At 35.5% G+C, this 27,247-nt stretch overlaps 5 protein-coding genes across 6 annotated transcripts; 3 read left to right on the plus strand and 2 right to left on the minus strand.

Moving 5' to 3' along the window:
- Nucleotides 1-2,812: 2,812 nt before the first annotated feature.
- On the minus strand, nt 2,813-4,220 carry LOC125859728 (putative pentatricopeptide repeat-containing protein At1g74400). Its single transcript, XM_049539541.1, has one exon. The coding sequence runs from the start codon at nt 4,218-4,220 to the stop codon at nt 2,940-2,942; it is 1,281 nt and encodes a 426-aa protein (XP_049395498.1). The 3' UTR covers nt 2,813-2,939.
- Nucleotides 4,221-4,901: 681 nt separating this feature from the next.
- LOC125857843 (pentatricopeptide repeat-containing protein At1g05750, chloroplastic-like) lies at nt 4,902-6,242 on the plus strand. The gene has a single exon (XM_049537496.1). The coding sequence runs from the start codon at nt 4,902-4,904 to the stop codon at nt 6,240-6,242; it is 1,341 nt and encodes a 446-aa protein (XP_049393453.1).
- A 1,180-nt stretch (nt 6,243-7,422) lies between these two features.
- LOC125859575 (protein NEN1) lies at nt 7,423-11,511 on the plus strand. Its single transcript, XM_049539347.1, has 6 exons — nt 7,423-7,764; nt 7,922-8,079; nt 8,778-8,824; nt 9,278-9,341; nt 10,017-10,651; nt 11,073-11,511. Exons 1-6 carry the CDS (start codon nt 7,485-7,487, stop codon nt 11,305-11,307), a joined length of 1,419 nt encoding a protein of 472 aa, XP_049395304.1. The 5' UTR covers nt 7,423-7,484; the 3' UTR covers nt 11,308-11,511.
- A 3,745-nt stretch (nt 11,512-15,256) lies between these two features.
- Nucleotides 15,257-21,790, plus strand: LOC125860046 (two-component response regulator-like APRR1). The gene is made up of 6 exons (XM_049539943.1): nt 15,257-15,897; nt 16,747-16,908; nt 16,997-17,130; nt 17,403-17,570; nt 18,897-18,993; nt 20,255-21,790. The coding sequence occupies exons 1-6, from the start codon at nt 15,762-15,764 to the stop codon at nt 21,214-21,216; spliced, it is 1,659 nt and encodes a 552-aa protein (XP_049395900.1). The 5' UTR covers nt 15,257-15,761; the 3' UTR covers nt 21,217-21,790.
- A 708-nt stretch (nt 21,791-22,498) lies between these two features.
- On the minus strand, nt 22,499-26,232 carry LOC125859316 (vesicle transport v-SNARE 13-like). 2 transcript variants are annotated; one of them, XM_049539028.1, is made up of 6 exons: nt 26,080-26,232; nt 25,734-25,855; nt 24,454-24,512; nt 24,179-24,367; nt 23,100-23,270; nt 22,499-22,878 (listed from the first exon to the last, which is right to left on the minus strand). In XM_049539028.1, exons 2-6 carry the CDS (start codon nt 25,825-25,827, stop codon nt 22,726-22,728), a joined length of 666 nt encoding a protein of 221 aa, XP_049394985.1. In that variant the 5' UTR covers nt 25,828-25,855; nt 26,080-26,232; the 3' UTR covers nt 22,499-22,725. The 2 variants fall into 2 exon arrangements, with proteins under 2 accessions (XP_049394985.1, XP_049394986.1); XM_049539029.1 differs by having other exon boundaries at nt 25,734-25,852; nt 26,078-26,187.
- Between the last annotated feature and the right edge of the window lie 1,015 nt (nt 26,233-27,247).

The raw sequence follows: 27,247 nt of genomic DNA on the forward strand, positions 1-27,247 counted from the left end.
AAAAATTTCAGTAGTATAATCTGATAAAAAAAAATCAGTATTATTGTAGGTGGACTAGATCTTATAAAAATGTATATAAATTATACTTTTTTAGCATTTATCTGAATGTTGTTAAGTGTTTACTCATTATTAAGAAAATGTATATAGATTAGACATTATGCATATATAAAATAAATAAAAAAATCTGGGAAAAACTACATAACTAAACGTACATCTCTACCATATACACTAATATTATCTCTACTTTCAAACAATTACATATATTATCACTTTTAATATTTTATACCATATATTTTAAATACATATTAGATACACAAATCCCTTAAAACTATAATTGATTAATTATCTTTATATTTAAACACCAAAATTAATGATCCAATTACCATTAATATTTTTTCTCTATCATCAAGTTTCCCTTTGCCATCTCTCCAGAACTTGGTAAAATTATTTCATTATGTATCTAGTTTAATTTTCATATGTATCTAAACTTTATGAATTGTATTTGATTTTAGTCGCCCTTGATTTTAATAGCCCTATGTATCTAGTGTGTGTGTTTTTCCTGTATCTCATTTAATATTTTTATGTATCTATCTTTTTATTAATGTATCTAAACTTCCAATGTCTTGTATCTACTTTCTATTAATGTACCTAAATCGTTAATGTCTTGTATCTGATTTTTATGTTAATGTATCTGGCGTGCATATGCGTCTCTGGTTATATCTAGTATATTTATTAATGTATTTGATATAATATCATTATGTATCTGATTATTAAGCTTTCATTGTATTTGTATCTCAAGTTATTTTTGCAGCACTAGCACTTTCAATTGAAATCGAAAAGATGATGAATTTGGCTAAAAAATAACTTCACCATCATGGTTATAATTCGAAATGAAGATTGATTATTGTAAAAAATAAATAAATTATATATATATATATAAATCGAGATTCAAAGAAAGAAAATCGAATTAATAGAAAGAAGAATATTTATACACTTTTTGTGTTTTTGGAAAAGAAATGAATGAAATTTTATATATGTATCTGAAGTAGCATTACATGTAGTTTCAGTTCTACATTCAACTCCCATTCGAACAATTGATGTATCTCGCTCCAAAGATATTTCACCATTATTACTACGGCCAAAATTTTGATCTTTAATTGTTATGCATAATGGATATAACCGCAATCGAATTTACATCTTTTTAATTCCATAAACTATCTCATTCTCATCTCATTTCGAATTTCATTATTATAATCAAATTGTCTTCCATTATATAGCTGATCTCAACGCTTTTGCGTGTACACTCAATTCATAGTTATGAAATCTGTCAATGTTAAAGCCATGGACAAATTTAGTGTATTTTGATTTTTTGGTGATATGCAATATTATTCTAGCAGCAATAATACTGATTGTGTGTCATTCCTTTCGAGGAGGAATTGACATAGAGTGGGAGTAGATAGGGTGCCAAGGAGCACCTCCTGGGGTGGCTAAACAAAGCAGCACTCCCTGTTTGATGGCCCAGAAACGTTGTCAAGATCAGAAATCAGTGTCGGCAAGTTGTGCGCTATTAAATTGTGTTCCATGGATTCTTAATTTTTGTATTTGATTTCAGAGAGCCATAAATCCGAATGCATCAATCATACTGTGATATTGACCATTTGAAAAAAAAATCTCAAAATTTGAGGATACACAGAAAGGTATTGACGAAGATGAAGTTTACAATTTCAGAAATACTAAGGTTTATGATTTCAATTTTTTAGTAAAAGTGGTAAGAGTTGATTTGGAAGAATCCTCTATATCCGTTTTGGTTGTTAATTTCCATCATTTACTTCTTCAATTAAGGAAATAAGTTACAATCTTTAATTCAAAAGCAATTAAATAGTGTATCTCGATTTTTAAATCTGATGGATACATGTATCTGACCGGCCATGATACATGTATCCGAAGGCCAAAAAATGGAGTATAAAAAGTAATATAAACAACTAATGGGAATCCTAGTAATTAGGATCTAAAGTAGTGAAATTTATGTAGTTTACCCATAAATCTATAAACACATACCTATACAAAGTTGATATTGTATTTGATTCGTCTAATTAAACTATGGAATGGGCGTGTTGCATGATTATTGTATCTGATATTAAATTAAATATATCTAAACAACTTCATGAAGTATGTATCATAGCCATTGTATCACATATAGTAGAAGAAAAGATATCTTACTTGTTGTATAACACTACTGACCCGCCATCTATCCTACCTCTATTTAGATTTTCAAAAAAGCAATTGCCCCACCCAAAGCCCCCAACTACCCGTTTAAGTTTCCTTGCCCTGTCCTGCCCCGCCTTATTTGCCATCTCAACATTTCGGAGTCAACTTCAAACATATGCGACTAAAGTTGCAAAATTTTGTTAATACAATTTTTTTTTGTCAAGTTTGACATAGTGTCCCAAACTTTAGATTCGTATGTTTGAAGTTTGGCGAAAAGATCAATATTCGGAGTTATTCAAATAATTTCAGTTGTCAAATGTCCCAAACTTATTCAAATAATTTCAGCTGTCCAATCAGAGATTTCTCAAAAATGATTGGACTATTATAAGAGGAGGAGGAGGAGGATGTGAAGAGGGAGAAGGAGACTAGGAGGAAGAAGTGGAAGAGGAGCAACAACCCTTTTGATTTTTAACCGAAGTTTGTCAATACTAACTACACGTTAAATAACTAAGAAAACAATTTATTGTACGAAGGAGGAGGAGGAGACGGAGTAGGAAAAAGCGGATTAGGAGCAGCAACACAAGAAAATAAGTAAGAAATCCACTTATATTCCTACAAAATATTTTTCAAAGACACACCCTTAATGTCCTTGATAAAAAGCTGGCACTTGTGTACCTATGAAGTGAGCAAGAAACTAATCCGAAGGTTAATTACTTTTTCTGCACTAACATTCAAGAATGCAACTTCCCCACCTCAACTGAACTACAGCCAGGAGTTCTCCTTTGTGTCATCTCATGTCTAAGCATTATTTTCTCCTCCCACATGCCCTTGGCAGCATAGATATTAGACAACGCAACATCATCACCAACTAGACTAGCGTTTAACTCACGTAATTTAGACTGAGCCACAGCAGCAAGTTCTTCATTGCCATGAACACCAGAGGCACCTAATAAGGTCCTCCATATAACTGCATTTGGCTGAATTGGCATTGCCAAAATAAAGCTATATGCCTCTTTTAGCAGTCCAAGACGACATAACAGATCCACCATGCAGCCAAAGTGAGAAAGCCTGGGCTTTATGCCATACTCTTCAATCATACTTCTAAAATATCTTTTCCCCTCTTCCACTATCCCCGCATGGGAACAAGCCATTAGAACCCCTATAAACATAACATCATTCGGAACAAGTAATTGGTCCTTAGTTCCTCGGCTTTGACTTGATCTTAACTTGTTTTCTTCTTCCAATGTTGAAAACAGCCTTAGCGCTTCCTCTGCTTGGCCGTGTAATGCATGCCCAACAATCATGGATGTCCAAGTCCTAACATCCTTAACTCTAATATTATCAAACACTAACATAGCTTTTCTGATATCCCCACATTTTACATACATGTTCACCAGAGCATTCATTAAAGATAAATCCTCACTAAACTCCGGCTTTCGACTTATAAGATCATGAATCCACACCCCTTTATCCAGTGCCCCCATATCAGCACAGGCCGACAGGGAAACAGTGAATGTTACCTGATCAGGCTCTACACCATCCATTTGCATTTGCCTGAATATCTCTATGGCTCTGTATGGTTTCTGATTTCGCATATACGCAGAAATCAGTGAAGTCCAGCACACAACATTCTTGTTGGGTATTTCGTCAAACACCTTGTGCACATCAGCAACATTTGTAGTTGCAGCGTACATATCCATGAGCGATGTTTGAAGAAAAATGATAGGTTCGTAGCCGAGTTTGATTACAAGGGTATGGGTTTGTTGCCCTTCAGTTCCCAATGATTTCTTAGCACAAGCTTTGATGACATACAAGAGAGAGTAGCTATCTACTGCAGAAATCTTTTTCCTCAGCAAGTCAGAGAACAACAATATTGTCTTGATTGGATTGGACTTAAGGTAACTTTTCAGACTCAGATTAATTCTTGTTGGTTTAAGATGTTTAGGGAGATTGATTGGGGGTTGCGCTGCGCTTGTAAAAGGCTTGGCCACCTTATGCAAGAATCTTATCATTTGGCACAATGTGCAGAGCTTAGATTTTATGGCCAGGAAGTAGCTCTGCTATAACTTATAAGTTATAACTTATAGGTCTGGTCTTTGTACTCTACTATGTTCATTTACAACAGTGTCTGAATTAAAGGAAATGAGCTTCCTTTTTAGCCTTTCATCTGTTTAAAAATAGGTACTTCCGTTTCTTGTTCTTCACTTATTATTTTGTTATAGTTATTGTATTACTATTCATTGTTTCTTGTACTTTGTTACTTCTATGTACCCTCTATTGCAGAGTCTATACACTGAGTATGTCAATAGACCGAAGTCCAAATAATGAGTTGCTAGTATAAAAGGATACCCTATTTCAATTAATTGTGAGGTTGAATGTCAATTGAAGAATCAGTTCCCGCCAAGCAGAGAGGATCGAGAGCTCTCCAACAACGACTCTTCTCTCTCTTGCAGAGCTGCAAATCCATCAAACAGCTAACACAAATCCACGCCCACGTTATCACCAATGGATTTACCCAGAAAAATTTCATTCTTGTAAGACTACTTTCTCCTTTCTTAACATCTTACAGTCTCAAATATGCCGACCATATTTTCAGTCAAGTTCGAAGTCCAAGCACCACCCTTTGGAACCAAATTATTAGGGGTCATGCCCGTAGCGAAAACCCACAGAAATCTATTGAACTTTTTAATCAAATGGAAATATCAACTGCTATGCCTGATGGGTACACATATTCCTATGTACTTAATGGTTGCGCAAAAGGGGGTTTGTTCAGGGAAGGTCAGCAGGTTCATGGGAAGATTGTTAAAAAATGGTCTTTGCTAAATGTATTTGTTCAGACTAATTTGGTTAATTTATATTCAACTACCAGAGGGCAAAACTGCATTGATGATGCACGGAAGGTGTTTGATGAAATGATCGAGAAAAATGTTGTGACTTGGAATTCGTTGCTGTTTGGGTATTTTAGAAATGGGGATGTTGATGAGGCTATTAGAATTTTCGATGAGATGCCAGATAAGAATGTTGTTTCCTGGACAACGGTGATTGCAGGATGTACGCAGAATGGAAGATGTCAACAGGCACTAGCTTTGTTTCGCCTTATGCAAAGGAACCATGTGGAATTCGATCAGGTGACCTTGGTGGCTGTTTTATCAGCGTGTGCTGAATTGGGAACTCTGGATCTGGGGAAGTGGATTCATTCAAGTGTTGTTGAGTCCTCAGAGTTGAGGAATGAGCCGGTGCTGGTGTCATTTTACAATGCACTTATACATATGTATGCTAGTTGTGGTGAAATAGAGGAAGGTTATCGAGTATTTGAAGAGATGCCTAAAAGAAACTCCATTTCTTGGACCAGTATGATCACAGGTTTTGCAAAACAAGGGTATGCACATGATGCTCTAACTATTTTCCAGCAGATGGAAAGCTGGGGAGGAAATGATGTTAGGCCGGATGAGATAACATTTTTAGGTGTTCTGTTTGCTTGCAGTCATGCTGGTTATGTCAATGAGGGATACCGATACTTTAGATGTATGAAAGAGACTTGGTATATCGAGCCTAGGATTGAGCACTATGGATGCATGGTTGATATGCTAAGTCGTGCTGGACTTTTCGATGACGCCGTGGCACTTGTTGAGACAATGCCTATGAGGCCAAATGAGGCTGTTTGGGGTGCTCTTCTTGGTGGATGCAAGATACACAAAAATGTGAGACTAGCTTCTAGCATAGCTCAAAAGTTGGCTGTGGAGCTTGAACCTGATAGAGCTGCTGGCTACTTCGTGCTCTTGTCAAATCTATATGCAACTGAAAAGAGGTGGCAAGATGTTGTAATCACGAGACAGAAGATGTTTAGAATGGGAGTTAACAAGTCTCCAGGTCAAAGCAAAATCGAAGCTGATGGTACCACTCATAATTTTCTGGCCAGTGACCTAAGTCACAAGCACTCTTGTTCAGTCTATGAGATGCTTGGTCTGCTCACTAGTCAAGCCAAATTGCAAGGTTACCCGCAAAATATTTCAGAGGGGGAATTAATAGTTTGATGTACATTGTGTTTGAAAATACATCCGTCTCACCAAGTTGAATAGTTTGAGAACAAAATGATATACTAAGTTTCTTTGTTCGAATTAGCCAGTTTTTATAGGATCAGATCCGAATTTGTTCACAAAGATAGACATTACCCAAAATTTTGAAAACATCTCAAGCTTCTTCATATAGATTTGTAAGCAAACAAGGAAGATAGACGTGAGGTCGAGGTATACTAATGTTCAGGTTAGTGTGGCATACACGTTTGAACTACTAACAATATAGTAGTAATTCATTTGACGCTCTAAACAAAGAATATGGCTCAGCACTCAGCAGTTATGTTATGCCCTCCCTGCCCAAAAATTAAACCTATTTTAAATTTATCAAATTACTTTTGGAAATTATATTGTTTGCAACAAATTTTAAAATGATAGAAAATAAATTACAATCACAAAAAAATATGAAGAAATATAATTTTATTCATTAAGTTTGCGGGTACAATTTTGTTCCTCCCTTGATTCTACTCTCCTACATGATTTGACGGTCTTGATTCTACTCCCCTAAGATTTATCCATGATTATTTTATTCCTCTCTTGATTCTACTCTCATACATGATTTGAGGGTCTTGATTCTACTCTCCTAAGATTTATCCATGATTATTTTGTTCGTCCCTTGATTCTACTCTCCTACATGATTTGAGGGTTTTGATTCTACTCTCCTAAGATTTATCCATGATTATTTTGTTCGTTCCTTGATTCTACTCTCCTACATGATTCGAGGGTCTTGATTCTACTTTCCTAGGATGATTTAGATTTGACCTCTATATGAATATTTCATGACTTTTGTGGAATTTTGTACTCTTTATATAGGCGTGAACTAGGGTTTAGAGTTGAGTAGCTTCCAAATATCCTAATTTGAATTGAACACAATTTGTAGAGTTCCAACTCGAATTGAACGCATCTTGTAGAGTTCCACAAAATTTCAATGTGTACAAATATGTGATAAAATCCTGTATTAGGTTTCATTTATTTTATGAATATGAATTATTTTTTTCTGAAAATTTTGAAAATAAAAATGTTGGCGGGATAGACCATGAATAGAAAATTTGAACCTGCAAAATCAGTAAGCAAATAAAGGAAGCTTCTTCTTCCTGTGAAACATTTCTCAATTCTCATGCACGTCTATACATATCTAATATCCATAATACCTGCCGGAAGAAAGAACCATTTTTCCTCGCTAGTTTTTAATTTTCGGAGTTGATGATGATGGGCGATGAGAGGATGGAGGTTGCCTTCTTCGATGTTGAAACTACTGTACCAACCCGACCCGGACAAGGATTTGCGATCTTAGAGTTTGGGGCTATTCTTGTTTGTCCAAGGAAGCTCGTCGAGCAAGAGACTTATTCCACTCTCGTAAGGCCCACTGATCTCTCCCTCATTCCCACCCTCTCTGTTCGCTGTAATGGCATTAACCCGGAAGCAGTCACATCTGCTCCCACCTTCGCTGAAATCGCTGACAAAGTTTATGACATTCTCCATGGTTAGCTTTACACCATCCAGCTCCCCTGTTTATCCCTTTCTACGTGCCATTTGAATGTTTATTCATTTTCAGTATTTTTGAGCTGTATTTTCGATAAATTGAGTTTTGGATGGCTTATTAGCAAAGGGCTAATGTGCTTGTTATGCTGTTTGTGCAGGGAGAATATGGGCAGGCCACAATATACTGAAATTTGATTGTCACCGGATACGGGAAGCATTTGCTGGGATTAATAAGCCAGCACCAGAGCCTAAAGGAATTATTGATACATTGACCTTATTGACTCAGAGATTTGGAAGGAGAGCTGGTGACATGAAGGTATATAAATATTCCACCTATATGGGAAAGTAGGCAATATTAGTTACTGGACTAGAACTAATAAATCAATGTGGTTGATGCATTTTTCTCTTCATCAGATTTGGTAAGAGCTTGCTTCAATGGTTATCGACATCTTTTTCTCTATTCAAGCCACTGAACAATGAAGGAAACAGAAATAAAAGACTTTGTTTACAAATACTCCATCCAATATGTGCTTATATTAGCCTAATAAATTTCCCTATTTTTGTGAAGCATGTCATCTAGGAGCATATACTTTCTTTTGTCACATTCGGGGTTTTCTTTTTTCAAACTTGAAGTGTGATAATTTCCATCCTCCCAAATCTCACTTTTTTTAGGTTAGTAAAATGGATTGCTGTAATTCTGTTCTAACTTCTATTTCTGCAAACTTTGTTTGAGTTTTATTAGGAAGTTAAAAAAAGAGAAAATTGGAAAAGTATCCATCACTAGATACCAGACACTGAGAAACAAGCAGGAGTGTTTAATGCAAGCATAATTTACACTGCATATTGGACATTTTGCACTTGCAGTTTAGGTCACTTCTGCTAAATAGGAGAGGTTGCTTAAGTTTTGGGTACGGTAATGGATGTTATCTCAAGGGTACAAGTGATGAATTCTTACTTTCTTGGGTTGACTGCTGATTGGTTTTTTGTTTTTTTTTTTTTAATTTTATTTATCAGCTGGCCTCTCTTGCTACTTATTTTGGCCTTGGACAGCAAATACATAGGTAAAAGAGTTTTTCCTTTTTTGTGTGTGCTTTTCCCCTTGTTGAAAAATATTTTTTTTAACGTGAGTTTTATGTTCTTTGGTCCCGCTGTGTACCTTTATTGACTGGTAGGTTGGACAACGTGGACTAGGCTTATTTCCTTCTTTTTAACTTCTCAATGTGCTTGTTCTTGCTCAGTATACTAAAATAAGCATAATAGAATATGTTCATACAGTTTGCTTCATGTCTTCTATTTCTTGTTTTCCTCAACTTTGTTCTGTAAGTTACCACCTTGTTTTTAGCATTCTTTTTTCTGGCCCCTGTTGAAGCAAGGGATTGAGATGGTCACTCTTGTTATAGGAAATGTAATGTCCTCTTCATTTGATACTTTGGATGCTTCTTTTATGTGGAATTAAGAGTTTTACTCTTTCAATTGATATTGAGTTTGCAAATATTCCCTGCGACTATTTTCAGGAGTTTGGATGATGTCCGAATGAATCTTGAAGTGCTGAAGTACTGTGCAACTGTCTTGTTTATGGTAAGCCAGTCATCAATCACAGCTAATGTTTTTTGTTTGTATGTTTGGTGATGATGCATAAAGTTGGAGAATGTTTAAAGTTAATTACTTGTCACATTACTCTCATTGTTCCTTGTCAGGTCCTTTGACAGCCATTAATATTGAGTGGGATACATCTAAACTAGGTGCATCGCGCTAAAAGTTGGAGAATGTTGAAAGTTAATTTCTTGCCATATGAGTTGGCTTTTGGCTGACTACTGGCAAAGGCAAGAGTTTGACAACTAGGATAACATATGATGTAGAACTCGTCACAACTTGACTGGTTTAACACTTTATGTGTTGATATATAGTCAAAGGACAGGTTGCGACTGCGGAGCCTCTGTCATGACCCTTAGAATGGCTTTTGGTGGACTGACCAAAATTTAATTCATCAAATGTTTATATAATACTGAAGCTCTGCAAGTAATAATGTTAAGCCTTGTCTGAATTTTAATCCAGTGTCCCAGACTGGATCCTATTGTATTTTCATTCCTTTTGGTTCTGGTACTTCCATTGGCCTCTGACGCTTAGTTCGTTCTTAAATGGATTCATTCACGTAGATGTTATATTGTCATTCTATGAACTCAGATTTGATATTATTTGCTCTCTTAACTTCTGTTTGGGCTGAACAGAGTAATGAATTTGGCTTTGCTGCAGGAATCTAGCCTGCCAGACATATTTACAGAGAATAGTTGGGTGTCTCCTAATGCTATTACAAGAAGCCGAACAATTGGGAGAGCTACTCCAGAGAAGACGGGCTTCAGTGCAGATACACCCTCACCAAGCATCAAGATAGAAAGTCATGTCGAATCTACAGCAGAAATCAATCCATTTAACATGGACGAATTGGAAAAATCCCTTCTGTCAGAAGTCATGGAAGATGAATCTGGTTCATATTCTCCAGGATCTGCCACAACTGCAACTGAGAGCTTCATTGGCTGGACTGACTTCTTAGAACCAAATGAAATCTCCATACTTTCTGTCTCTGTAAGTCTTATCCCTTCTTATCGTGGGTCTCAGAAGATAGAAGTATTGCACGACTATGGTGAACTACTAGTTTGTTGTAGACGAATGAAGGTGCGGTTTGATATTAGTAAAAAGTATGTTAATAAAGCTGGTTGGCCACGACTGAGTTTTGTGGTTGATGCATCATCGGACCTGTGCAAAATCTTGGATGTAGTTGATGATCGGGCTCAAAAGCTATCTGTGGACTCAGGTAGCAGCTCAGAGTGGAGGCCTGTGGTAACTAGAAAGCCTGGATTTATGAACTATCCTACTGTCCGTTTAAGTAAGTTTAGATCTTTTTCTCCCCCTCCTACAAGTGAATCTGCTTTGTTTTCCAAGACCAGGTAACGTGCTTGCCATTTTCTTGCATGTATAGTTCATGTTAAAAAAAATAAAAAATCATCCCTTCTCACCTCAGGATTTCTAATGTTAGAGGGTGGGTGGATATATGTCACTAACAAATTATGTGCCCTTATCCTGATCGAGTCACTACATGAGTTACTTACGAGTTCTTTAGTTTTATGGTTATCCCAAGATTCTTATTATAAATTAGGACATAAGAGTTGTGAAATACACCAGATAAAGTGGCGATGTGATATTTTACATCCTCTGTTAATCCTGCTTCATTTATCGGAGCAAGCAGTCTCTTTTTACTGATGATAGTCCTCTTGTGCTATTAGCTAAATTCTAATATGTGTAAACATGCAGTTTACCAACTGTTATAGATGGCAATATTTACCGTTGGATCACGGAGATATACCAGAAAGAATCTTCCACAACAGAGAAGCTCGTGATCTTTAGTAAATTTGATGTGGAAGAACTGGAATCCTTGATAACAGCGGGAACGTTCGTGGATGCTTACTTCTCAGTGGATTCATATGACGTCCAACAGAATGCTGGCATCCGCTTAGTAGCAAACAAGCTGATTATCCATTCCACCTGATAAACCAGATCCCAGATTTGACTTGTATATCTTAAACTTAGGTTGAACTTGGACTGTTTATGAGATTTCACAAGAAAGTCGGTGTGAAATCTGTCAAGAGTGAGATTTAATTTGCTGTCTCTTGCTGGATGAATTGAAAGATGAAAGGTTTGTCATACTTTGACTATGTAAATGATTTTTAGATCCATTGCTTCCAAATATAGAAGCAACCAATGTTTACTCCTTAACTCGCTTTTTAGGTCCCAACTGAGTAACTTTTGTGCCTTTCTACGTCGACAAGGTAGGAGTAAGGTTTGCGTATACCCTGTTCTCACTACGTATATAGTTGTTGTTGAGCAATTTGTCTCCTAACGCCACTTGCATTAGTTGCATGAGAGAAGTGGATGATGTCTCAATCATAACACTACTAGTACACCATAAATTAACTTTTGTCACCTTGGTGTCTAATAAAATATAATACAAACATCTTTTCCTAATTTGGATTAGCTTTTTCTTGTTTTGTTAATTCTACTTTTAATTTTTCATTTAATGGAATTATGTCCTGTACAAGTGTGAGACATAATATGTGGTGCTCTGATTGTTTTGTAACTTTTGTCTCTCAAACGGCCACGTGACCGCACGCCACCATGCGGTCCTCTGCTGTATGATTGTTTATGTACATTTTTGTTCTCTAGCTCACATAAAACTTTAAATTGCTTTTATTTAGCTTTTTTCAAGAACGAAAGGCAAAGGCATATTGGCACAAATAACTGTTATGAAAATGAAGGATGAGAAAAGGACATGTTAACTGGTAAGCCCTCTTGGAAAATAAATACCTACTTATTAAGAAAAAACTTATTAGATTAGTTAAATGACAAAAGTGCAAGTAGAATTTGAAAATGATGTATGCAGAAAACTTCATTATTTTGTCTAGAAAATTACTCTCTCCGATTAATTTTACTTGTATTAAAAACATATTTTCATTTTTTCTTATCCATTTTAGTGTATCAAGAGAAAATAATTATTATTATTTTGCTTTACCATTAACACTAATTATATCACTCATTTCAAATTATCTGTCAAGTCCATTAAGACTATGACACCAGTGAATATGGATATCATAATGAAACATGCATTTCATTTATTATTTTTTAAAATAAATGCAAAATTCATTATGAATAAGTGAAAATGAAAGAAGTGTATGTTTATCTTCATTTAATTTGAGGTATGCAAGTGAGAGCAAAATTTACATTGAGGAATATGATAATCGGGTTAATTTTTTGTGTACTAAAGATTGCTATATATTCTAAGAAAAAGCAAACTTTTTTTATTTCCGTATTTCAAACAACAACAATAACATATTCAATATAATCCCATAAGTTAGATCAAGGCCTATATAATAGAATACAAATAGACCTTATCCTTAACTTTTGTGGTGTAGAGAGGTTTTTTTTTTATAAAACCCTCAACTCGACAAATAAAAAAGGAAATCAAAGTATGATGTAATAAAATAGCGAGATACATAGCAAGTAAAAATAATATGTAGTAATACACATATCAATGAAAAAGAACAACATGATTACTAAATAATAATGCTAATAAGGGAAAGCATCAAGCACCACCATGTCAAAGCAGAAGTTGCGGATTTGAGTCCTGTTAGTTTCGACGAATTCAATAAATATATTAATTCGCCTCTCTATTTTCTATGAAAAGGAGAAGTTTTCAAAGGTTTGTAAAAACAGATTCTCATCTCTCAGTTTTTCATCCTAAGCCAAATGATTCAGTGGTCTTCTCTCTCCCTATACTTCAAACCAAAACTCTTCTTCAAACTTAGAGTTCAAGGAGATTATCTCTTACCGTTTAGCTTTCATCTAGAGATTATATCCTCAATACATTAAAATTATATCATAGTATAGCTAATCACCTCCGCATAATGAAAAAAACATCTTATTGAAGAATATATTTTGTTTGGTTTCATAGGGGTCAAGATAGAACACATGAATTTATGTGGTTGTAAGATAGTAGAATATTATAATCCGTGGAAAGTAGGAAGAAAAAAGTGAAAAGGGAAAAAGATCAAAAAGGGTAAAAGAAAAGTGTGAGGTATATTTAGGGAGGATATGTTGTTAGAGATAGAGGAGATGCCATGTGTAAAAAGAGTGCTTGGATTGTAAATTTGTGAAGGAGGGAGTAAAGGATCACATGGTGCTGCAATATGTACAACGTTTCTTATTGGCTATTGAATTGGATTCGGCTTCCAAAATTTAATTCAAAGCCACAATTTTCCCCACCACTTATATTAGTAAAATATATATATTCTTTACGTGTGAAGCCAACTTACATTCAATTCAATCCACAATTTCCATCAATGGTCAATACACACTTTGTTTCTCAATTTTTGATTTCATTCAGCTATTATTAGCAATCGGACAATATGCATTAACGTAATGACGATCGAAAGTTTTACGAAAAATACTTTATCGCGAACACAATTCAACAATCCATGACAAGTTGCTTATCATAGACAAGCTAACACTATGGGGACTTGTTGATAAAGCAACATGTCCTTTAATTTGTGTCAAACTGTAGATGAAACAAACATCACATTATTGTTTGAATGTACCATCTTATTAGAGGTATGAAGGAGATTTATTAAGATGGTAGGGCTTATTAAGGCCTCCATTGGATTGTAACTGGGTTATAACCAGTGGTGAAGCCAGAAATTTAATGAAGAGTGTCGAGAAATTACATAACAAAAGGTCCTTTTTTTAAAAAAAATAAATTGTTGCTAGTGAGATTCAAACATGTGACCACTAACTCATTCAAGGTGTTTGAAACCCATTAAAAAGGTCTAAAATCACTAGGCTACAACAACCTATTATATCAAGGATGTCCAAAATATGTTATTTAATCACTTTTGTGTACCAATTTACGTATATATACAATATTTTTTTCCGATAAAGGGTGTCCAATTGGACGAGTTGCATGTGCCTACGCCCCTGGTTATAACAAATTGCAATGGAAGAAGAAACACTATTGAAATTTACAGAATGACATTAGCTGGAGCACTATATCATGTGTGGTAGGAATAAAATTCTAGGATTTTCTAGTAGAAAAAAAAAGTAAAGTTATCATTGTCTAGTCTTAACTTGAGCCAATGACAAAAATCACTAATTTTAATAAGATAATATATTTTCAAAAGACTTTTATATATTCTATCTGTGATATGTTTATACATGACTGGATCATCCTAACATAACAAATGAAGAATAAAGATAACAATCCCATGGTGCATAATTCCTCATGTAATTAAATTTTTTCTTCTTATTGCTAAGACATATGGAAGAATTAGCTAGTATTTTTTATCTTCACTTGAGACGTTAAATTTTCAATCTCAATCACTTCATTGATTACTGTAATCGTACAATTCTTTATACTAAAAAGGAAAAAGAGAAGTGAATGGATAAGATCAGAAAAAGAATAGCATGTTGAAGATTTAAGGCAAGTTGGTTTCACACGTGAGGAATATATGTGTGTGGAAAATTGGGCCTTCCAATTTATTTCTTGGGACCCGAATCCAAAACCAAATCCAAATCCAAATCCAAATTCAATAACCAATAAGAAACCTTATACATATTTTTTCCCCCTTTTCAACAAATTCACAATCCAAACACGCCTTTACCAGATCTCCATGTGACGTGGCATCTCCTCTATCTCTAACAAAATATCCTCCCACACCCCCTAAATATCCTCCCACTCACTTTTTGGCCTTTTTGCTCTTTTTCTTTTCACTTTTCTTTTCCACGTAATTACATTCCACTATCTTACGCCGCGTGCCACCTACGCCTACTTCATCTAATCATCACCCTTCATTCTTTCTTTATTCTACGGCTCAGATATTTTCACCCCTAAAACACAGCGCACTTTAGCTCTCACCATCTACCTAAAAAGTGCTATATTAAAAATATTTTATTTTTCGTCGGCCTGAGAAAAAGCTGAAACTTTTCGACGACCACTCACAACCTTACGAACCAGAAGAGACTCTTCCTCTTCTTTTTTTTTTTTTTGCTAACTTGACTTTTACTCTAGGTTAGGTAGAATCGATTTAGGAAGTGTTGTACAGATTTACCGGAAGTAGTTTCTTGCTAACCTGCGCCGGCGGATCGGTCAGACGAACGGTGATGTTGATTTGTGAGTTTTTTTCCGGTTGTTGATTCCGTCCGATGTGCCGGAGAGTTTGCTGCTTGTTTGTTTAGTACAGGGCAGAAAACGGGATGTATGTCCTTGCGTTGGATAAGATTGACTAGGTGATCCGCTAATGAAACCGGATGAATTAGAAACCCTAAGTTCTAATTTTACTAGTTGTGAAGAGAGGGGAGTGCGTTTAATGGAGGTTTTGTAGTAGTGATATTGGGGGAGTGTGGGGGTTTGGAGCTGGAATTTTGAAGTTTGTTGATTTGAGTATTTTCCTGGTGATGATGGAGAAGAATAAGATTTTTAAGAGTGGGGATGGGTTCATTGATAGGAGTAAAGTTCGGATTTTACTGTGTGATAAAGATCTCAGTAGCTCGCAGGAAGTTTTAACACTCTTGTGCAAATGTTCTTATCAAGGTAATATTTCAGTCAGCTCTTGTGTTTAGTGAAGTTCTTGGAGCTCCTAGTTTATGTTTTTTTCTTTTATTCCATTATTGTTAGTAATATGTATGTGTTGTATGCGATTTGATATGGGATGATTTATGTTTTTCTCCTAAAGCAGGTAGTAGATTAATGTGAACTAAGGTCTTATAAGTACTCTTGTTCTGACTTCTGAGTGGAATGTTTTTGTTATTTTTAATTTGACTCCCGTGTTTTTACAGATGACAGATCACTTGCTTTATCAAATATGAGCTCTGATTTTTCCAACTTAACCATGTTACTTCTCCTTGATCATTTTGAAGATTAATGTTCATTCAGTTTATCTCTCAGCTCACTTCTAAATAAATTGTTGATGTCTTGTAATAATAGTGATAGAGGCTTTCTTTCCCTCATCTAATTATTGAAGGTCTGAGGGAGGAGTGGGGCAGAATTCAGTTTTGCAACTTTGCCAAAAGGTTCAAGTTCATCAATCCCCAGTTCTTCCCCCTTCCCAAATTGAAAATTGCAACAAAATGAGAAGAAAATGGTAATGGAGTGTAGAACTGGATCTTTAAAAAGGAAATAATTCGCACATATTAGCTTAGTTGGTATTAATTAATTTCCATCTCAGAATAGATAGATGAATAATGAAAACAAACTAAAGGACAGAGAACACCTGGGGGCTAGCAGTGACTGGGGTAAGATGCTTGTGTTACTGTTAGTAAGTTACTCTTTTTTGGCTCCTAGGTCAGTCTGCAGTTGGCTACTTGGCTTATAATACACATGATATTTTTTAAGGCAGCACTGCATGTTCTTGTGTTGATGGTGGTAATTGTTTCTTTGCAGTGACTTTAGTGAGATCACCCAGACAGGTGATTGATGCACTGAATGCTGAAGGACCTGATATAGATATCATTCTTTCTGAAGTGGACCTTCCTATTACCAAAGGATACAAGATGTTGAAATACATTATGAAGGATAAAGAACTGCGACGCATTCCTGTGATCAGTAAGCATAACTTTGTATTAATTATAACTTGATTTCGACTGTACTGAAAGAGCAGTAAAATATTTCATTGTTTTTTTCCCTTTCCTAGTGATGTCGTCACAAGATGAAGTTTCTATTGTCGTCAAGTGCCTCAAATTTGGAGCAGCTGACTACCTTGTGAAGCCTCTCCGCACTAATGAGCTGTTGAACTTGTGGACTCACATGTGGAGAAGAAGGCAAATGGCATGTATTTTATTTGATCGCTTAACAATTCTTCTTAGCAATTGCATTTCTCTTACTTGAAAGACTTCGGGATTTAGTGTAAAGGTAAATAGAAGGGTCTAGGCGCATGTTCTTAATAAAGAAGCAGAAAATGTTTGAACCCTTTTTATTTTTGACATCATTTTCCTTAGTTGCATGCAGGGTACTTCTCTACCCTATAATTTTGGATTCTTATATGGTCTATGACAAACATCCATTTAATGTTCCTTGCTTTTCTTTTGTTCCATGTACAGCTTGGACTAGCAGAGAAGAACATCCTGAGTTACGACTTTGATTTGATTATATCAGACCCCAGTGATCATAATACAAATAGCACTACTCTTTTCTCTGATGATACTGATGATAAGTCCCGGAAGAGTGTCAATCTGGAAGTATGTCCGTCTATTCAGTTCGAAGATGAGGTAATTTTGCATGGCAGTACAAATTTTCATAACATTACTATTAAAATTCATCATTGTGCTTTCATATTTTCTCTGTATTTCAAGGTGACTGTTTTGTGTGCATCAGTGACTTGTTCTTTTGTAAGTCTGTAATTTTGAGATAAGCCTTGAAAGTGTGGAGGCTTCAGAATTGAAAGTTGACATAACCAAGTGGTATATGAAATTTTACGGGTGACTTCTTGGTTGTGGGGTGGAGTTAAAAAAATTACAAAACTTAATGCCATCACTCTGCTGCTGCCGTTGACACACTCTGTTTCCTCCTCTAGGGAAACTGGAAGGTGAACTGTCATCAGACCTTTGACTAATCGTGTTGATGTGGGTGTTACTTTTAGGTTTACATACTTATGGTTTCTTTAGCAAGATAGGTTTTTATTTGAATATGGTTTAGTGTGGTCACGGACCAAACTCAAATCTCTTGGAATAATTCATGGTAGCTAGCAGCATCAATATCCCAATACCTGGATGATGAACCTAAATTCCTGGAAGCACCAGAAGCTCCTTTTGTTTTGAAAATTACATGCAAATTATGTTTTCTAGCAGCACAAATTCACTCAGCAACCACTTAGTCATTTTCTGGGGTCTACCTCCATTTGTCAATGTACTGTTTATTAAATTTTTAGATAGAGTTAAAACTTGTTTTCCTCCTTTCTTAATGATAATGAGCTGATTTAAGCTATTGTTAATATGTCGTCATTAACAGATATAGGCATACCCCTTTACTAAAATATTCTTTTCTTTGTTTCCCTGCTGTAACTGCCAAATTGTTGAGCTTGTCTTACAATAATTTCAGACGACTGTAAAGGGTGGTAATATGCTAAAGCAATTTATTAACAACCAAAGAAATTGCTAAAGCAATTTAATTCCTGCTAGCAGATCTTAAACAGCTAAGCACACTATATAACAATTGTAATGCACGTTAGTTTTGCATCAATTCCAAGTGACAAACAACAAACTGAGAGAAAGCATTAGTAATTTAGAGTGAAGGGGCTTCTTGCATCCTTACACCTTCAGATTTTTTAAAGAGACTTAATCATTACTCTTATCAGACAATTATTTGTCAAAAATTATTATCTGATACAAAGATTAAAAGAATGATATTCACATTGCAAATCTTTAGGAGTGCGATTTTCTGACATTCTATGGTGATATAATAACCTTTGTTCATGCCTTTCTATGAACCTGTTACTGTTTTCTAACATTCAGCAATAGTTTCCTTCCTGATTAGAGAGGAATAAACTGACATATGATGGTTTTGCATTTCCCATCTCTTGCTTACTATATTTTCAGATCAATGCTGCCACCACTACTGCTGCTGTAGAGACTGTGGTTGTGGTTCCATTTGAGTGTCAGTATAATGTGCCAGGAACTAATAATCGACAGACAGGTCAGTGATTCATATGGCTTTAAGTCATTCAGTCTCCTTGATTGTTGTAATGCGATTTACTTGCCATTATTTTCAACCTGAGGAACATAATGATTCACTGATCTCTCTAGAAAGCGAATACTTCCTTTCATTAGTTTTTTTTTTTTTCTATTGTCAAGTTTGTTTAGTACTATTTGTTAAAGGAAGCAACATTGGGTTGACAGAGTAGGTTACCTATTACATATTTCACACCCATATACAGCACTTAGCCTCCTGCCCATACACACACGACATTCTTCCCCAACCCAAAGAAGGAAGAGAGAAGTGTAGCTTGTTACTTGGGTTGCATTTTCACTTTCCTCTATGCTCTAGAGGTACTTAAAAGTGTAGGCATTCGAGTATATTTCTGTTGCTTAAGCCTAAAATCATTCTGTTTTTCCAGTTTTCCTTCATGCTTGAAAGGTATCTTCTAGGTATTTGTGTATATTGCTTTCACTTTAGCCTGAAATCATTAGCCAGTGATATGCTGCTCAGACTTTTCAAAAATATCGATCGGTGTGTGTCGAATCTCCAAAAGTGGTGCATTTTTTGAGAATCCGATACAGGTACAACAATGCTCTTGGAGAGCCTGAGCAACATATTTAGTCTTTTTAACACTCAAATTTTGGAGCATACACTATTTAGTGGAAATGTGAAGCATGTCTAAGGTAGTGTTAGTGTAAACAAGTAATAGAAGCAGGCCTTACCTCTGTTTGTAGATTTGGCATATGCTGAGGAAAAGTTTGAGTAGGTCCTGTATTCCTTTGCCTAAAGTCGAGTTTGATGTATTTTATCATTGGAATGATTTAGGGGGTTAGCCTCCTCTTCTTATTTAGTAGTACTATTTAGTAGTCACGTGTCTTTATTCTTTTGCGTATATTACTGTCTGCTGTTGCATTTTCTTTGTGCATTGCTATTTTACTTGTCATATTTTTCTTGCAATTCTGCCTCTCTACCCACAAAGGTAGGGGGCAAGGTCCACCAACATCCTACCCTCCCCAGACCCCACTTGTGGGATTACAGTTTACATTGGGTTGGGTATGTAGTTGTTGGAATGGTTTAGGGAAATCATTGAGTACTTGTTAACAGATGTACAAATGCCTTTAAACTTTTGTGTTCAAATAGCCCTTTTAAATGAGTTACTTAATAAGCAACTTCAATGGTAATCTCTGTGCTCTAGATGGGATTAACCTCTCCTATTTCTACAGATGGGTTTAAGTTTAATGTTATGCTTATTGAACAGGACGAATTTCTTCATTTCCTAAGAAGAGTGAACTGAAGATAGGTGAGTCCTCAGCATTCTTTACCTATGTCAAATCAGGCATGCCTAGAAGCAATGACCAAGGAATGATCTCTACCTATGAAAATGTGGCTCACCAATCAAGGATGGATGAGAAGACCAATGCAACTGTAGGGCATTTAGAGATTGAAACTCAAATGCAAGTTAATGGAGATGCAGTTGAAAATCATTCTCATGTTGATGACTATCCAAGTAGTAACAGTTTACCAGATTCGTATTCCATGGAAAGGTCCTCTACTCCCCCATTATCACTAGAATTACCGCAACAGAGGAACTCAAAGATGGAGGAGTTCTCGCAGGTGTGCATGCATCCGCGCAATGAAGCCCAGCGTGATGCTGTGAATTTTCACATTCCAAATGCTTATTCCTATTTTATGCCTGGAGCAATGAATCAAGTCATGATGCCACCATCAGCACAAATGTATCAGAAGAACCTGCAAGATCTCCACAACCATGCTAATTCAGCTGCGTCACCTCAATACAATCATATGCCACCATGTCCCCCTCATATGCATGGGATGCCATCATTTCCTTACTACCCTATGGGCCTATGCTTACGACCTGGTGAAATGCCAACACCACATCAATGGCCCACAATTGGAAATTCGCCTTTGGCTGAAGGTAAGTGGAGCAAAGTTGATCGTAGAAAGGCTGCACTGTTGAAGTTTAGACAGAAGAGAAAGGAAAGATGTTTTGACAAGAAGATCAGGTATGTTAACCGAAAAAAGCTGGCAGAACGGAGACCTCGTGTGAGAGGACAGTTTGTAAGGAAGGTCAATGGTGTGAATGTGGATCTTAATGGGCATCCTGCGTCAGCTGATTATGATGTTGATGAAGAGGAGGATGAGGAGGAACAAACTGGAAACTTTGATTCACCTGAGGACGATCCATCGATGTGTCTATGATGATTGCAATCTTTTGGTAGTTTTCCATGTCAATGAATGGTTTGTGTTCTCAGGATACCTGTGCAAAGAGCTGTTATATCTCGAGGATGAATGCAGAAAGAAAGATGCTTCAGTTTGATCAACATGCCCACAAATGGAACAGGCTTGCTTTTCAACTTACCTTCAGAGACTTGGTCCACATGCATGATCAGTTGTGCAATGGAAAATTAAGAAATCCTCCTGATCCCACTGCTTTTCAGCATCATATAACTATGTGTTATCAAGGAAATGTATAAAGCTAAAATCAAGATTCTAAGAGAAACAATCTGGACAGGAGAACTTAATTGTGTTATAGCGGCTCTGGCTTTTCCTGTCTAATGTTATAGAGCCAGTGATTTCACAGTCGATCAAGGTAATGAGATCACAGTGACATTTTTTCTGAAAACTGTTTTCAATTTTACAATAGAAAAAAAAAGAAAGATGGAATCTGTATGTAACAGATAGATTGCGTGGTCAACTCTGAGATATTGCCAAAGCTTAGTATAATCATTGTTTGCTGCTTCTATCCATAACGGTGGCATATCGGTAAGCATTAGGTGATAACTGAAAGTAATGCATGTTTTACTTTTTTAAAGAGTTGTTAGAGCCTCTTGCCTTGACAATATTGTGAGTTTTGGGAGCTCTCTGTGGTTTTTTTTATCGGACATAAGCAAGCTTAACCAGGAGAGCTTTCCGTTGGCAAAATAGTCACAAGGTGTGGTATTTGCAGACCGTTACTGCCCCATGTTCAACCGAGACTAGATGAGTTTCACAGGTGAAAAATGGCCACTTTTTGGAACACATCGAACCAACGCAAAAATGCATGATCTCCCAACATAGTAGCTAAGTACAAAATTTGAGATTTTCCTTGACCCTATATTATTTTGCAAAAAATAAAACCAATGTATATACTCACATTTTACACCCAAGTGTTTTCTGAACATATTTTACTTTAGTTCATTCTGCTAAGCAAAATATCAGACGGATCCTCCTCATAAGAGATGCTAAATCTCATTAAATAGCGTAGGTTTCCAAGGGGATAAAGAAGTACTGTACACAAGGGCAATCAAATAACACTTGGATCTGAAAAGGTTTATCTTTTTTAAGATAATAATTCGTTTCTAGATGACCTTGGTTGTTATCTGATCCAATCCTTTGGAAAGATAAACCATAATAAGTCCAAAGAAGAACAGGGGAATATGAGTGGGCAAAAGCAAAGAGCGATAGTGATGAAAAGAAGGGAAAGAGACTAAATTGGTGCATAACATTAAATACATTTCAGACAAGGATCACCAAATTCAAACATAGTAATAGACAAACATGGGAATTAATATTATGAAAATTGCCAGTATAAGAAGCACACTACCAAACCACACCACACAGACCGCAAATGAGGCAACTAACTGTGAAATCAGAAGCAGTGTGTCCAAAGATAAATGTTTTGCTGTAACAAATGAGAAGCGGCAGAAATCCTGAAAACCATCCGTTGAGCTAATGGGCGAGCTTGAAGTAAAGAACTAACAGGATAGCCAGGACCAAGACAACAATGATAGTGCCAATGATCCATTTATTCCTGCTCATCCTTCTTGACATTGTAGTCAGAATCTTCTTGCTCCTGCTAATATTATCATCCACTCCATGGAGCTGTGAAGGAAGAAGCTTACTGATCATTGCATTTACATAATTACGCATGTTAATCCCACAGAATCCTTTCTTTAAAGCAAAATTAATTAGATTTATCAAACCACATGATCTTTTAATATTCACAATAATGGCATATCAGAATCTCTGTTTGTCCACCTCTTAGTTTCACAACTTGTTTAGGCTGCTCAGATATGATGGACAAAAATGAATAGATTGCGTACCGTGTCATGTGCATGCAGAAGAGACTGACGTTGTTGATGCAAATCTTGAAGAATTGAGACCCCCAGATCTTCGGTTTCTAGCATTGTCTTTCGACTATCCCTGATCCTGTCGCTTGAACGGTTCATTCTCTCTGTTGACATCATCAACCTTTGCCTTTGATCAGCAGACACCTGTATGGCATTAGATCAAAATTTTGATCAAGCAAGAGCATAATTTCCAATGAAGCGCCAATCAAAAAGTGAAGAAGTTTTCACTCTCGCATAAGATATCCTGACAGCACATTGATAAAAGATATGATTGCTCAAAAAGAAGACTCAAGCAACGAGCTTGCCATAGAGGACTTTATAACTTCATGTTTCTCCTTCCAATTTATATGAATATTCTTTCCTTCATGCAACATTCCAGACGTATTTGACACCATTCCACAAGTAATCATATTCTATACCACTTTCACAACTTTCAAGATTATAAACTCATTTAAATGTTTAGATTTTAACTCGAAGAGAAGTTTCTCTATCAGATTCAATTTTCAACTATTAGTTTAACGTTCTTTTCCAATATCACAAATATAGTAAAAATCAAATAAACATCTTAAACCTTGTGCCCAATCGAATACCTCTATCATAAAATGGAATGGACGGGGTAATACAAGTTCCAACCTGCTTAGAAGCTTACACTACTTACTGTTCTCCCTCTTGACATAAACTACACCACACTGGTTAAACTTCCCTTGTAAAGGAAAACCATTCAAACAACACAAAAGAGGGGGCAAAAATAGAACATAAAATTGATGTAGACCACAAAGAGAAAGTTGAAAATGTAAACCAGTAAAGTAATACAATGTGAGAAAAGCATTATTGGTTCAGATGTCTGGAAAACTATGATAGTCAGTCTGTGCAGTACAATTATCTGCATGCCATTAGTGATGAAGTAGCAATTGGAAACTAGCCACCTACGTTTAACAAGAAGGGAATGAGAATCTACTTATGCAAAGCTATAAAGGATTAAGATCAGCTTGTAGTTCTTTCACGAACTGACTAGCTTGATTCTTGAAAACACGATAGGGAAAGGGGATTACCATGTTAGCATCTGCCATTCCCGATTCCAACAATTCATCCCTTGCAGCTTGGTTTGCATTTCCTGATGTGATTCTTTTCACTTCAGTTTTTAAGTTGTTCAGATCACTCTTATATTCTCTCAACTTGGCAAGAAGTGTGGCTTTAACATTTGGAGGTAAACTCCGAGCTTCTAGGTCCATTTTGCGAATCTGGAAATGAGGACAAAAGAGCATTATAAACCAAAATATTTCAGAAACAAGCAAAAACAGGTTGCAGCCAAAGCTTTACGAATTACCAACGCTTCAGCATCATCTAGGCCAGCTTTTATTTCAGACACTTTCTGTTTCTTCTGTTCTGCAAGTTGAACAAAAGACACAGAAACAGTTTTAAAAAGCAACTGAGCTAATGGTCAAAGAGTAAAGCTGTAACAGAGGTCCAAAATAGAATGAAATACAGAAATCTCAGGTTAATGAGCCCTGTGATTGAGAAGTAACAGAAGCAACAAAAAGGCAATAACTCACCAAATGGTAAAAAAATGCAGAAGAACACAAAAACAAGTAGTAACAGCGGAGGTTTCAAATGTAACTTAGCAGCATTTTCTGGGGTAGATTTCAGGACAATTATGTCAAGAGAATGTCATATCCATTTTTTACAAGATCAAGAGAATGTTATCGCCTGCATAATCCACCCTAGTTACAGGATTTGTATTACTGTAACTTTCTTGTAACGAGTTGCTTCCATAAACAGCAGTACTGAAATAGTGATATGTATGATGCCGGTCAAAGATCATTAGTTATATCATCTGGAACACAGTTACACATAAGAGTAATGCCAAAATTACTTTCAGACACTCCAATTACCTAATGTGTATCTAAAAGAAAACTAGTTATCTTGACCTCGCACGTGTAATATCTCCTCCCATTGCTGACTCTATACTCCTCATTTTGGATATCTTATTAACACCTGCTAAAATAGCTTATGCATTTTTCACAAAAATCAATTGAAATGCTAGCAGAGAGAGACTACACATTTTGGAAAATTAAACAAAGTTCTACAATTAAGAACCATTTTTATAATCTTCCCAATTGCTCACTTGATAGAAAATCTCATCCATTTGCCAAAGTTAAAATATATAGAACTGGCCAGCAGGAAAACACTGAGCTATGAGAAAGCAAATAATTAGCCAAATAACCAAAACAATCTAACCAACTTTAGTAAAAGCTATAGCCACCACAGATTGACATATTATTTCCATTTTTAAAAACAAATTGGTTTTACAGGACATGTTGTGTAATCCAGCATGAAGAGCAGTGCTATTTATTCTTGTAAATATTCTTTGAGATTTAAAAGATCAAAAAAATCAAGCAGAAATTTTCTTTTTAATAATTGTGGTGTTTGCACCAGCTTGTGTCCTCCTCGACTAATTCCACAAGTACTTGTTGAACTCCCACCAGCACACGTATCCGTAACTTGGATAATCGGGATCAAATCATGCAAAAACTCTTCAGAAGAGAACAAGAATGCATCAAAAGAGCATCTTTCAAAGAAAAGGAGGGAAATGGCTGTTTTTCTCACCTCCATCGAGGATATTAGCTGAGTTGCATTTCTTCGTTAAATTAGCTGAAAGCTCACAGTACTGTCTTTCATATCCTTCGAATACCTGACTCATTCTGCCCCTTCTCAAAGTTCACAAATACCTTCAGATCAAAGAAACGACCGTAAATTTCAGTCAATTTAACTATCTCTTTTTCCCTAAATTAGATTCTCCGTTAAAAAACAAATAATACACTAAATTGTGATCCTTCGAATCGGCTGGAGCCATGATTCTTAGACAACCGAACAAATCAAACCCTAAAGATACGATAATTTCACAAATACAAGTAGATCATTTAACTAATTCACAGAGCAGATCGATACGCACCTTGAATTGATCGGAGAAAGGAGACTAATACGCCGGCCGGTCGGCGATCGGAGACTTAGTCGGAGGTTCGATGGCACGGTCTGTTGGGAACTATCGCGAATAATAGAATGATTTATCCTATAGGAGACCCTTCAAGCACTGTGTAAAACATGTCCAAAAGACTTTATTACCCTTGAAAAGTTTTTCCCTCTTTTTTCTGAAAAAATAATAATTGATCGCACGTTTCAAATTGAAATATTGCATGCACTTTACATAAATACTTTATATATAATCTTTTTTAATAACGAGAAAATTTGTAGTTGTTATCTTTTCTGGTGCGGACAAGATAAATATATATATAATATAAAAGAGAAACATAGAGTATGTAATGTGACACCTCTCTATTGCCTCTATTTATTTTTATCTTTTTTTTCCTTTTTTTCTTATTTAAATTAATTACTATAGAATTTGGCCGCGCTTCGCGCGATCATTAAAAATTAAATATTTTTGATTAATTTTATATTTACTTTGTTGTTTAATCGTAATATTATTGTTTGTTTTAATAATGTGAAGATTGTGAAAAAAATAAAGCTTGACAAAATTAATATCTATTAAATGAGGAAGAATATTTTTTTTATCAAATAAGTTAAAATATATTTGCTAATAACATATTCTTCCATTGCATGAAGTTGATCCTTTAATATACAATATATATTTAGGTGTTCCATTCTCCTTAAATGTCTAAGAAATTGCTAATAACAAATTCTTTCATTGCATGAATTTGATCCTTTAATATACAATATATATTTCGGTGTTCCGTTCTCCTTAAATGTCTAAGAAATATCTCATAATGTGAAATAACACTGTAATACTAAACAAATGCATCAACGAGTGAAATTTATATTAAATAATATATTGAATAATGACGTAATAATACCTTAATAGAATTTTCTATCCATTTTTAAAAAAAAACTTCACCCTTTCAATTTCGTTATATCTTCTTATATCGTAGAAGAATCATCATTTATTATATTCTACTCCACCTTAATTTGTACCATCAGAATTTAAGAATAAATATTAAATTGTAAATCGAAATAAGAAATCATTGAAAAATGACAAAAATAATAATAATAGTATAAAAATCAAAATAAGGTGCAAGAAAAACTTTTTCACGATAATTTTTTTTTTG

This window comes from Solanum stenotomum, chromosome 3 (assembly GCF_019186545.1).
Source record: "Solanum stenotomum isolate F172 chromosome 3, ASM1918654v1, whole genome shotgun sequence".
Classification (NCBI taxonomy): Eukaryota; Viridiplantae; Streptophyta; class Magnoliopsida; order Solanales; family Solanaceae; genus Solanum; species Solanum stenotomum.

What these genes read in the sequence shown, in the direction of transcription:
- LOC125859728 (XM_049539541.1), bottom strand. Translation starts at nt 4,220, where the DNA reads ATGATAAGATTCTTGCATAAGGTGGCCAAGCCTTTTACAAGCGCAGCG.
- LOC125857843 (XM_049537496.1), top strand. Translation starts at nt 4,902, where the DNA reads ATGGAAATATCAACTGCTATGCCTGATGGGTACACATATTCCTATGTA.
- LOC125859575 (XM_049539347.1), top strand. Translation starts at nt 7,485, where the DNA reads ATGATGATGGGCGATGAGAGGATGGAGGTTGCCTTCTTCGATGTTGAA. An exon ending in AGTTTATGACATTCTCCATG is followed by an intron (nt 7,765 to 7,921) that starts GTTAGCTTTACA and finishes CTGTTTGTGCAG; the next exon opens with GGAGAATATGGGCAGGCCAC. An exon ending in GGAGAGCTGGTGACATGAAG is followed by an intron (nt 8,080 to 8,777) that starts GTATATAAATAT and finishes TTTATTTATCAG; the next exon opens with CTGGCCTCTCTTGCTACTTA.
- LOC125860046 (XM_049539943.1), top strand. Translation starts at nt 15,762, where the DNA reads ATGATGGAGAAGAATAAGATTTTTAAGAGTGGGGATGGGTTCATTGAT. An exon ending in GTGCAAATGTTCTTATCAAG is followed by an intron (nt 15,898 to 16,746) that starts GTAATATTTCAG and finishes GTTTCTTTGCAG; the next exon opens with TGACTTTAGTGAGATCACCC. An exon ending in GCGACGCATTCCTGTGATCA is followed by an intron (nt 16,909 to 16,996) that starts GTAAGCATAACT and finishes TCCCTTTCCTAG; the next exon opens with TGATGTCGTCACAAGATGAA.
- LOC125859316 (XM_049539028.1), bottom strand. Translation starts at nt 25,827, where the DNA reads ATGAGTCAGGTATTCGAAGGATATGAAAGACAGTACTGTGAGCTTTCA. An exon ending in AGCTAATATCCTCGATGGAG is followed by an intron (nt 24,513 to 25,733) that starts GTGAGAAAAACA and finishes TTCAACTTGCAG; the next exon opens with AACAGAAGAAACAGAAAGTG. An exon ending in TAGATGATGCTGAAGCGTTG is followed by an intron (nt 24,368 to 24,453) that starts GTAATTCGTAAA and finishes CCTCATTTCCAG; the next exon opens with ATTCGCAAAATGGACCTAGA.